This window comes from Eleutherodactylus coqui, chromosome 8 (assembly GCF_035609145.1).
Source record: "Eleutherodactylus coqui strain aEleCoq1 chromosome 8, aEleCoq1.hap1, whole genome shotgun sequence".
Classification (NCBI taxonomy): domain Eukaryota; kingdom Metazoa; phylum Chordata; class Amphibia; order Anura; family Eleutherodactylidae; genus Eleutherodactylus; species Eleutherodactylus coqui.
This window is the reverse complement of record NC_089844.1, coordinates 65881945-65894376: the sequence shown is the minus strand read 5'-3', so window position 1 is coordinate 65894376 and position 12432 is coordinate 65881945. Positions and strand designations below refer to the sequence as shown.

General features: G+C 45.5%; 1 protein-coding gene across 1 annotated transcript in view; it reads left to right on the top strand.

The window, feature by feature from the left end:
- The first annotated feature begins 7912 nt into the window (after positions 1 to 7912).
- Positions 7913 to 12432, top strand: part of UBE2E3 (ubiquitin conjugating enzyme E2 E3) — a 62337-nt gene continuing 57817 nt past the window's right edge. The window contains exons 1-2 of the mRNA XM_066575761.1: positions 7913 to 8052; positions 9236 to 9463. Coding sequence (XP_066431858.1) covers positions 9270 to 9463 — 194 coding nt within the window. The 5' untranslated portion in view covers positions 7913 to 8052; positions 9236 to 9269. The remainder of the gene's footprint in view (positions 8053 to 9235; positions 9464 to 12432) is intronic.

The following is a 12432-nucleotide window of genomic DNA, read 5'->3' as shown; positions in this document are numbered from 1 at the left end:
TGCTAGAACCCATTGATTTCAATCGGTTTGTTCATATGTGCGCATTTTTGCTACACATTTCAAAAACCTCGCACATGCTTTATTTTCCTGCACATCTGCGCAACCAAAGTCCATATGGCAGTCAATGGAGATGCGCAAATGTGTGCAAAATACACTAGTGAAACACTGTATAATTGTGCAGGAAAAAGGAACACATCTGGAACTCATTAGACTAATTAGGCATTTCAATCGGAGCATCTTTGTTTGCCCGTGCAAATGAACATGGTTGCTGATGCAAAAAGTATAGTAAAATACGCTGATGCACACACAAAAAAAGCATCGATCATTCTGCAAATACGCATGCGCTCACGTGAAGGGGACCTAAAACATCATATAGTGCAGATGTTACATCTGAGCAAACAGGAAGGTATGAATTTCCTGCACACTGTGCTGCTTTTAGCCCCTTATGCATCGTATCGTAAATCGCCGCAGGCACTACCATCATGTATTTGTGAAAAGGAAGTGAAAAGAACTGGTATGGAGGCGCAACACTCTAAGCTACTGGAAGATGTAGATCAAAGTCCAATGTGTGATGGTGAAAGCACTTCTTTTTTATTATTTTTTCAGAAATTAAAAACCAGCAATGGAATACGCGTTTCGGGGAAGAACCCCTTCGTCAGTTCGGCTGGATAGGACTGTGTGATAAGTACAAATAGATAATGGAGGAGTGATTAACAAAGAAAGGGGAGGAGAGGGGGAAAAAAAAAAAAAAGAACAAAATTCATATACATAATGAAGTCTCACAAATTAACATGAGATTAACATGTACGGATGCTCATATTCTTTTATGTTATTTGTCTCATATATATTTTATCACTGTTTAGATCGATGTTTTCATCGTATATTTATTGTTCTTATTGACACATTTGTGAGACTTCATTATGTATATGAATTTTGTTCTTTTTTTTTTTTTTCCCCCTCTCCTCCCCTTTCTTTGTTAATCACTCCTCCATTATCTATTTGTACTTATCACACAGTCCTATCCAGCCGAACTGACGAAGGGGTTCTTCCCCGAAACGCGTATTCCATTGCTGGTTTTTAATTTCTGAAAAAATAATAAAAAAGAAGTGCTTTCACCATCACACATTGGACTTTGATCTACATCTTCCAGTAGCTTAGAGTGTTGCGCCTCCATACCAGTTCTTTTCACTTCCTTTTCGCTACACTTACGCCCACACTGGTGGAGCGTCATCTGGTTGGCAGCACCTCCACCATTCAAAATACTCAATCATTGAAAACTCTTTGTACTCCATAAATATTCCACTACCCTCACTGGGTCTTGCTCCACCCTCCTTTTTCATTTCTTTTACTCATCATGTATTTGTGGCATTGATTTGTATAGGAAAAAAAGGTCCACCTTTTGTTTACAAGCAGTTCTGCGTGATCAGGATGAAACCGTTCTGGGTAAATTATTTGCTTTCCTTCTTTAAAGCAAGCACTAGATACTAGTTGATGCATTTCTCAGCAGCACCGCATGTCCCTGTATGAACCTGATCTGATACGGCTGATGTGCAAGGGATGTTGCATTGACCTGCAGTACTATAGGCTCAGGTATTAGCCACAATATGACTGCTGTCCTTGCTGAGAATTGTGCTTTACATTTATTACATCTGAATTGCTGGAGACGGAGGCCATTCGCTGTCAGCAGGGCATGCAGGCAGAGTGTTTCTCAGGAAGTAAAGTAAACACATGTTAGGTTGCCCCAGGCACTGGGCTAGTGTGTCTGTGGAAGAGCAGGCGGAGGGGAGGGGGGGAGAGGCTCTCAACACTGGGAACAAATAAGATACAAAGTTTTACACATTGCTACTATAAATATTATTAGGCTCTTGGCAAAGGGAATGGTATTAATAGTATTATGATATCCACATTATGTGTTATTATTCAACTAGTAAGGCCGCCTGCAGACGAGCGGGTCGGATCCGGCGGCGAGAATTCTCGCCGCGGGACCCGACCCGAGCGCCTGCAGGGATGAGCGCGTACTCACCCGCGCCCGGCGGCCCCGGCTCTTTCATGTGCCGGCTGCCGAGCAGCCGGCGCATGCGCAGACCGGAGCCGCCGGCTGCGTGAGTGACGTTTCTGTGCGAGGCTCTGCGAGCCCCGCACAAAAATAGGACATGCCGCGGTTTGTTTGCCGCGCGAGATTTTGCGCGGCCAAACCGCGGCTGTCTGCATAGGATTGCATTTGTTAACGCAATCCTATGCAGGCTTTGAGCGGCGGAAATCCCGCGGGAAATCCCGCCGCGGGATTTCCGCTCGTCTGCAGGCGGCCTAACTATCAGGTGTATAAATAAGGTTTTCATAACAATAGCAGATTTGATGATTAACCCCTTCCTGCTGCAGCCCTTTTTGAATTTTTAATTTCCTTTTTTTACTCCCCACTTTGAAAAATAAAAACCCTCAGAAGTTTGTTTTTTCTGGTGATATAGTTACATGAGGGCTTGTTTTTTGTAGGGTTAGTTGTATTATTCAAAAGTACTATTTAGGGCGCTTTTACGCGACCGCATGCGTAAAACGCTGCCGCTTTGTTTTTTAATTTCCCGCTCTGTTTCATAGTGGGGTTGCCTATGTATCGTCACCCATACGCAATGCATTGTGTAGGGAAAATGTTGCATATGTCGCCCATAAAAAGAATAGGGCTCACGCTGCGTGATACACGGTGAAGTAGAGCATGCTGCGATCTTTTTCATGTGCATCTCTGCACACAGTGGTTAGACGCTAATGTTAGTGGATCAATGAAAGTCCACTACTTTCATTGACTCCATTCATTGCGTGTCACACAGCCGTGCATCGTGTGTGTGATACGCAACAAAATCATGGTTGTGTGAATGAGCCCTTAACATACCATACAATGTATTGAAAAACATTTAGCAATTTCTAATTAGGGTGAAATGGAAAACACATGCAATTGCGCCATTTTTGGTGGGTTTATCGCCTTTAGAGCTTATTCATACAAGCGTATATCGGCTGGCCATGTGATGCATGGGGTGGCGTATACGTCATCGGGCTGTCTTCCCCTTCCCTCCCCCTCACCGGCTCTCTGCAAGGGAAGGAGGCAGAACAGGGCGGGAGCTAGTGTGTTGAGCTCCTGTCCCTTGCTACTGTTTGCAATGGGAGGGGCGGGGGAGAAGCTTAGCCCCTCTCTCGTCCCGCCCTTCCCATTGCAAACAGTGGCAAGGGGCAAAAAGGAGAAGGGGGACGGAGTTTAGCAGTCATGCTGCTAAACTCCCTCACACCTTCCTTCTCCTGCAGCTGTCATTGGCTCGCATAGGAGTCAATGCAGCTGCCGCCATTGAAGCGCCCGGCCGTGCACTTTTATGCTGCAGGGATACGCCCCTGTGCACTGATGCATTGTAAACCAATCAGAGGGGCAATGTATATCGGCCAGAGTGTGAAAACCAGGCCAATATGCACCCGTGTGAATGAGCCCTTATGGCAGTGACACATTATTTTTATTATGTGGGTCAGTATGATTACGGAAATACTAAACAAGGGCATAAGGGCTAAAACAAACTGCTGTGGGCACAACTACCATCAGCAGTACTGAGCATTGGTTGAAAGGAGCATCCTGGTCTTAAGCACAGGGAGCGTCACTTATACAAATAGTGGTCCAGTGACCCCTGTTCGCTGATTCCCAGCAGATGCATTGTCCATACAGTTCACTATGGAGGTGGATGTGTTTGCTTGTTTGACTCTCTAAAAGAACGGTATAAATCATCGTACTTTTGCCTTTTGGAGACGTTATCACTTGACATGGGTGTTCCTCCACTTTTCCTTTGCCCAAGTTTTGATAAATCTCCCCAAAGTGTGAGCACATCCTGTATCCTCCTCAATAAACTGGGATCAGACAATTATTAGAATCCCCTCGAGTTTTCAATAACAGATAAAGTATACACTGTATCGTACTTATGAGGAGATAACACATACAGGTAAAGGTAGTTCTAGACAGGCAGGTCTGATCTGATATTTGTTTTGCGCTGATCTGTTTCATTTATAACATCATACAGTCATAATAACGGCACTTCACCGAGACTGGGAAGATTTTCTTGTGGAATTTTGGAAAAGTGCAGCATCTTGCTGTAATTTGTTGCTTCAGTTCCTACTTAGCAATAGACTACAAAATATCCCTTTCACTGTTATTTAGAAGTTTATATTCAGTTACTAAGAAAGAACTAAAGAGCAAAGACTATTCTTTTATGGCAAATCTCAGTGACAATGAAGCTACAGTGTAAGCGCTAATAACACTTTATTTATATGAAATGGGGTCTCCTTTGGTCCTAATGATATCGGATACTCCCAACGGCATACTTTCTACTAAGGTCTAATACAGTTCATCTGGTATTTCCCTCTATTCATCCTGCAAACATCTGGTGAGTTGTCTCAAAGAAGATGAACGCTGTCCATATTTCCTGACCTAACAATCCAGTTCCTCCTAAATGTGTTCTGTAGGGTTCGGGTTGGGACTCTGTACAGGCCAGTCCCATCATGGAACATCCATATCCTCAAACTCAGGTAAAGCGTTGGATTTGTAACAAGGTGCATTATTTTGTTGGCAGTATGGCTGGCCATTCCCAGAGTATTGTCACATTGTCAGCATTATTGTCTAGAATGTCAATGTACACCTCCGTGTTCATGGTTCTCGCTACTATTACAAGGGGACAAAGATATTGCCATATAAAACCTCCCCAGACCATAAAACAATGTCCTCTATAGTTGGCCCCCTGCACACGGGCTGAAAATTCTGCGGCGGGATTTCCCGCTTAATTTCTGCTTGTGCCCGCCTGCATAGGATTGCATTGCAAAACGCAATCCTATGCAGACAGACACGATTTGTCCATGTGAAAATACATGGGGAAAACAAATCGCGGCATGTTCTATTTCTGTGCAGGTCTCGAAGAGGCCCGCACAGAAATGTCACTCCCAGCGCCCCAACTCTGCTTTGCATATGCATCGGCTGGCACATTACAGAGCCGGAGCCGCGGGAGCAGGTTAGACCCACACTGGTCACTGCAGGGGCGCGGGTCGGATCCCGCTGCAAGAATTCTCGCAGGGGATCTGACCCGGCCGTCTTCAGGCGGCCTTTAACTGTTGGCACAACACACTCAGGCAGAAGACGTTCCCCAGGCTCCTCCACACCCAGGTATGTCCATCTAATCTGAAGTTGGAGTAGCGTGATTCATCACTCCATAGAATGTACTTTTATTGCATCTTATGTAACATGGTTTAGGACACATGACTTGCTGATAAGACACAATCCATTCTACTGATAATAGTGTCCAAATACTTGTGGTAGGATAGTGCATAGGGCGGTGCAGCACTGTGGAGAGCTTTACATATGAGAGTAATGCACTTAAATTGTATTCCATAGTGGACTGGCAACAAGTACAGTGACCGATGCAAGGTGGAGGCATCAGTGTAGCAGAGGAACAAAAAGATGAGACTGGTTGTGGTGGTCAAGCTAGATTAGAGAGCAGAGAGTTTAGTGATGGGAGGACCTATGAGTGGCAAGTTGGAGTAGTCAAGACGAGAATAGATCAGGGCAACAATAAGAGTTTTGGCTGTTTGCACAGCAGGAAAAGGGCAGCTTCTGGAGAAGTTCTAGAGGTGCAGGTGACACGAGCATGCTAGAGATTGACTATAGGAAGTAATAGAAAGATCAGTATCAAATATGACCCCAAGGCAGCGGGCTCGAGCTGTGATCATATTGGCAAGCACAAGCAGCTGAGAAAGAAATTAAAGGGCATCTCTTCCCAGGCAGATTCTAACAGAGGGGATCCCAGAGGGTGAAGCTGAGCATCTAAACAGTCCCACAGGACACAACGCCTGCAGAAAGTGCAGCCACAGGCCATTGACCGAAGCCACCATGCCCCAGACAGTGCTTCATACAAGAACATGGGCACTCTTATGGGCCCTCTAAGGGTAAGTTCACATGGGGCAGATTTCCTGTGAGGACTTTCTGCACAGAAAATCCACTACATTTATAGTAGCAGCAAGGTGTAAGAGATTTTCAAAATCTTGTCCACAAACTGCGGAAATTAACATGCAGAATTTAATTCTGCATCGTGCCAATGATAGATTTTAGGTCGATAGAGTTCAATGGAGAGGCCGAAATACGCATTAAATCTGCGATAATATCTATGGATTTGGCGCGGATTTTCCACAGCAGATTTTCCGTGCCGGAGAATCTACCGATCACCTACAGCAAAATCTGCACCAGTAGCTGCGAGACACGGCTGCCCCATGTGGACGTAACCTTAGTGCCCATTCACACGGGCTGAGAAATCGGTCAGGTACCCGCGTGAACCTGAATGTAAAAGCGTGCAGCGACTGAACGACGAACGGTAATTCGTTCAGTTTGTGCTTGCCTAAAAACTGAACGACGAATCGTCTCATGTACGCAGGCAGTCGCTGGCGTCCATTCACCCAGCGACGGTCGCTCCTGTGTAAAAGCAGCGGCGCAATCATGGCTGGAATGGACTATTGGGCATCTGCGTCCGACAGGTCGTCCCGTGGAAAAGGGCTCCGACGGGTCGTCCCGATGTCGCGCTTGCCAACGTGCAATTTCCCCGCGGATGCAAGGCATTTTTGACATAGCTTCAGGGAAGTAGCGATCCTTCGACGTGGGTGAAAGTGTTTCCCATTGTTTCCGATGCAAAACCTTGCATCGCACTTGTGCGCACGCGACACGCGGGAAAAATCTCTCATGAGTATGACCCCATTCTAAAGAAGTGGGTTCATATTTGTGCGTCTTGCAACAAACAAATCGTGCGCGATTTTTTTCGGCTCTGCGAGGGTGCCTTCGGCTAGTTTCACACGGGCAATCGCGATTTTGCCATGAGAAAATTGCTGCAAAATCACGTCTTTGTTTCTGCGATTTTTGAGCGCCAGCGCTGCTTTTTCTCGATGCCAATTGTGGTTTTTTTTAGCAAGAAAGTCAACAGGACTTTGTAATGCTAAAAACGCATGACAGCGCACAAAACGCCCAAGTTCGTGCGATAAGAAGGAGGCTCCATAGGAAAAGAAAATCGCAGATGGATATAGATCACGCTGCGATTTTTTTTTTATTATTAGCGCAACATCGCAGGAGTGAAAACCGCAAATGTGAAGGAAGCCATTGAAAATCATTGGTTTCATAATTCCGCGTTTTTAGTCACTCTCGCATCGCACGATTTTATCGCCCATGTGAAAGCGGCCTCAGAGTGCCCGATGGCAGGGGAGCGCGCCGGGCTGTTCACGTAACGCGCAGTCTACCATTTAGCCCCCCACTCCGAGGCGCTTCGCTGTGACCCTCATTATCAGGGTATTTGACCAATGATGTAAATGGAACAGTGAGGTCTCCTCTGGTCGGACCGGACTTTCTATAGTTCTCCCATTAGTGTAGCCTGGCTCTCTGCCAGCAGATCCGGCTTTGTGTCTGTTCCACCTTGAGGTGCAAATTGGGTGATAATGTGGGTAATGGCAGTAAATGCAGATGACACCACTAGATAAGGAGGAGATGGAGAAGGCGGCTGCAGACTGTGTACATGACTATATACAGGCTGCAGCCAGGTGTGTGAGGGGTTAATGAGCGCCCCCCCTTCACACATGCACGCGCCGGCACTCACTGACTTCACCGTTGTGCGGCGGGGACACAAAAGGGGCGTGGCTTTAGTCACCGGGAGAAAAGCAGAAAGGGGCGGAGACTGAGGTGACCGAGAGTGGGCGTGGCTTGTATCTCCGCTCTCTTGATATCAGTCTTTCAGCTCTGCCTCTTTTCCCGCCTTTTTCTCCTCCCACTTTCCCCCCGCCCACCTGCGACTCTCCGGCGCCACCAGCAGACTACAGAAGCGTATTACAGCCAGCTCCCCATTCCCTCCTCCCCCTCCTCCTCCTTCTTCTTTCTTCCGACTCTCAATGTTCGGCAGCCGGCCGGAGCCTGCTCGTTTTCCCCCCCCGGGCTCGGTGTCTCCAGGATCCCCCCCTCCCCAGCACGGCATCCAGCGGGCGTGAGAGCAGGGAAGGGCAAGAGCTGCTGAGGTAAACGAGAAGCGGGGGAGGGATCCGGGGCAGAGCCGGAGCTTTGTTCTTGTTTTCAGCCCCGGAGAAAGCGACGAGGGGGGGTGGAGGGGGAAGCTGGAACTGACTTCACGCATCACTTGGTCCGTCCACGGTGGAGTGCCCCCCTATCATGACACTATACCTGCTGAACCCCCCCCCGCCAGGAATAATGGTACCCCCCCAAGCCTATCCTTGTAGCGGACCCCGGGCCCCTCCACCGTCCTCCGAGGGGGGGTGGGGGGGATTCCCTGGTGGTCAAAATGTCGGTGTGAACGGTCTCCTGCAGCCTGACTGTGTCCTACACGCTCATCCCCTGACCAGATGCTTTATTTTGGCTTCCAGCAATGTCAATATTCCAATTATATCACTATTATACCCCCCCACCCCCTCCAATCCACTGCCTACGAAGGGTTAAATCACAATACATTCCAGCGAATGCCGGGGACGAGGGGTAGAGCGCACACCGGCGTGTAAATATTTACAAAGCATCAGTGTTATTTACATGGCATGTCAAAAGTTATTCATCGCGGGCTGGAGTCCCCCCATACATTTACATAGGAGGAGCACATGTGACCGTGGTTTTTTTTAAATCATTATTTCGCCTGTGGGGTAAGAGATGTGGCCTTCGAGTAAGAATACTGCCGCTCGTGGGATTAGGAACCGAATATTGTCTTATTTCATGATCGATCCATACGAGGTCAAACGGGTTTTAGCTTGCGTCGATTTTCATCTTGATACATACGTTCTGTGACTATGACCATCCAGGCGGTATAGGGGGTACACTTGGTGCCCCGTACACCTTACCTTAGTACACGTGCCCGCAGTGTTCTATCAGAGCAGCATCACCTGGATGTCACCGTGTTGAAAAGTTACAAAAACTTCTCCAAATAGTTACATGTGGATTTCCCGGGGTTCTGTGGCTTCTGTCATATTTCCATCTGCTGTTCCATTATGGAAGAGAAGAACGAAAATAAAATGACGGCTCCCATTGCCTAACATGGGTTTCCATTGTTTTACCATTTAAAAAAAACAGTACAGCATCCTGTGCTATTATTTTATTAACTGGCGACCTAATCCGGCAGAAATCTGAACAGAGCCTTAACTTTTTTTTTTTTAATCACTTGTTTCATCTAAAGTCATCATGTTTGTTATCTTCTTTTAGCTTCTCGATAAGGAATTGAGTAAATCCAAGCAAGATGTCCAGCGATCGGCAAAGGTCCGATGATGAAAGTCCTAGTACCAGCAGTGGAAGTTCAGATGCGGATCAAAGGGATCCACCGGCCCCTGAGCCCGAAGAACAAGAGGAAAGGAAACCGTCAGCAGTCCAACAGAAGAAAAATACCAAATTATCCAGTAAAACCACTGCAAAACTATCTACTAGTGCTAAAAGGTAATCCTAAAAATGATGGCCATAATAATAAAAAATAACAATAGCCAGACCAAAAAAGGATATAGTGGGAGGGGTGCGGAGGGTAAGGATTCCCCGATCACAAAAGTGACACCTTTCTTCTGGGTCTGCGGTGATGTCATGTCTCTACCATAGTTCTGGCTGCTTGTTAACTATGAAACGTCTACATAGAATTGATAGGATAGTTTGGTGACGATAGATTTGTCACCCAGATACCCAACTTTTCCTAAACCTCTGAATGGCTTATTGGGATATTAGGGTAAGTGATCTACAACCTGGATATCTAGCCGGATGGATGTCATCCAGGAGCCGAGGAAAGCAGGGTGACAACTGTCATGAGTAATGTAACCATAGCCGAACCTGTCTTTACCCAGCTATCCCTGATACAGATTTAAAGGGGACTTCCAGCTATTGATGATCTATCCTCAGTTGATCGCTGATTTTAATGTGAGCTGCGCTTGTGATTACAAGCTCTGGCCACTACATAGGAGTTGGAGCTGCTGCTTTCGCTCCATACTCCAGTGTGTAGCAGCAATGACAGTGAGCACCCGATCAGCTGATCGTCCATGGTCTAAGCAGGGGACACCAGGCGATCAATATTATTTCCTTGGAAAATCCCTTTAAGCAAGACATGTCGAAATAGATATCCTTAATAATCTCCTAGAAGAGGTCATCACATCTAAGTATATTTTTAGTGATGATTTTTCTTTTTAGGGGGAAACCTGATTTTTTTTTTTTACATGTTGAAATATGAACTGACCTCAATTTCTCCTCCTTCCTCTGGATCCCCCGATTTTGGATGTGTGTGGTGATTTTTTTATTTTTTAATATATTGGATTAAGCCCTTTTTATCTAAAGCCATATGACCCCTAACCCATTCACACACATGTGCGGCTTCCAGGCCAGTCCTAAGGGGCTTTAGATGGGTAATTAAAGGGTTTGTCTAGGATTAGAAAAAAACATCTGCTTTTCTCCAGTAACGGCACCATGCTTGTTCATGGATTTTGTTTGGTATTGCCGCTTACCCCTATTTACTTTGAATAGACATGAATTGCAATACCAGACACAGCCCATGGACAAGAGTAGCGCTGTTTCTGGAAATGTATACGGTCAACCCCCTCCACTCCCCTTTCTTTTTTTTTTTTTCCTTAATCCTACACAAGCTTTGTAACTTTACTCTCCCACAACAATTGTATTCTACATGAGTTTACCAGAAGAAGTTTATGCACAATCCAGTAATTATTCCTGAAAGTTAATTTTATGACTGGTAGAACAGGTTCCTATGATGATCCCTATAATGTATTGGAGAGTTGGTTGTGACTTTTTGATTTCTAATATTTCTCTCCTCCCTCCCCCCCCATAAACCTACCAAATCTACTTACGAGCTAATCCATGTAGGATTTGGCCACTAATAGAAACCCTTCCTTTTCCCATTGATCAGTCTCTGGTTATTGATTGGGATAAGTAAGTAATACTTCACTATGGGGCTCTTGTTTGTCAATAAGACAACGGACAGTGTGCAAAGTATATGGCTGCTGGAAAACTTAGGAACTTTTTTTTCACCTGCTTGCTCTGCTGGAATCATCATGGAGGTCATTTATGATCTGGCCTTGTGTAAGAGTATTCTACTTTTTAGAGTGCTACAAGTCAATGCTAGAAAGTCTTTCAAATCTTAGTAGAGGGTGGGAACTAGAACGCTGACCCATGGGCTATGTTCACACGGGGTGCAGTGTCTGCAGATCCGCAGCGCAAAATCCTCATTAAAAATGTTTTTGGTGTGGAATCCGCATTGCAAATCCCCTGCTAAAATTGGCACACCGCGGATTTAAATTTCGCTGCGTATACAAATCTCATGCACTTTCCTGATACTGTAAACGCTGTGGATCTTCTGCGCAGAGTGTCCAGTTGGAAAATCTGCCGCGTGTGAACATAGCCTAATAATAATCGTCTATCGTGACTTTGTTTTTCTCTTGTGAGATTTGTGTAGTATGAATTAACTATTAAAGTGCCGGCCTCAAACATATGGAGATAAAGGCAGCACTATGGTAGCAAAATCCACATGAGTAGCAAATATCATGTCGTTTTATTGTACTAATGTGTGGGGGATTTTTAAAGAACGGGTTCTAGAACTAGTGAAATCCCTCTTATATAAATGCAGTAATACCATATGTAAAATCTGCCCGCGTGTGGCTTTTCTTTATAAACTGTGAATTCTCTCAGTTGAAGTCAGTAGGTGGAAAATGCCGCAACTAGAACATGACATGATTAAAAAAAATTGCCAATGTGAAGGTGAAATTCAGAAATTATCCTTCATTAACGCCTCTTGCTGCTGGGTAAAACGCAGCAGACGTCACCATGCCTGGACCAGACAAGGTCAATGTTTTAGGTAATTAATATCCGAAAAAGGACACCTGCATGTTTGTGTTACTTGTCACGCTTTTCTTCATTGCTGTTTGCCCCCTATTCTTTCTTCTTTTAATGAACTTGGATGCTCTAATAGATTCAGGTTTGGAAGTGACCAAGGCTATGAGAATCTTCATAATATGCCTCTTATTAGGGCCCTACATGGCATGCTTTGCTCCAATTTCCTTCATATTCGAGAGGGCTTGAGATGCATTCTACAGTCTTGTGGCTTGGTCAGGAAGATGTCATTTGAGGTTAGGAGGCATGGCTTCGGTGATGTTTTATGTGGCTTTAATGCTTTGAGCAAGATTCATTAGGGTCTGCACAATGGGAATGCATTAATGATGTTTGGAGGTTGTGCGTGTGAACTAGGGCTATGATCATGATTGATTTATCTGGTTAATTGCAGTCATCGCTGCGTCTTCAGGCTTTGACCAGGCCATCTTGCACTTATAAGGGTCTACAGAGCTAGCGCATTGTAAGATGATATTTTGTCAGGTCCTCATAAGGTGCAACTCTATAGGGTTAATGATAAGTAAAATTCATAT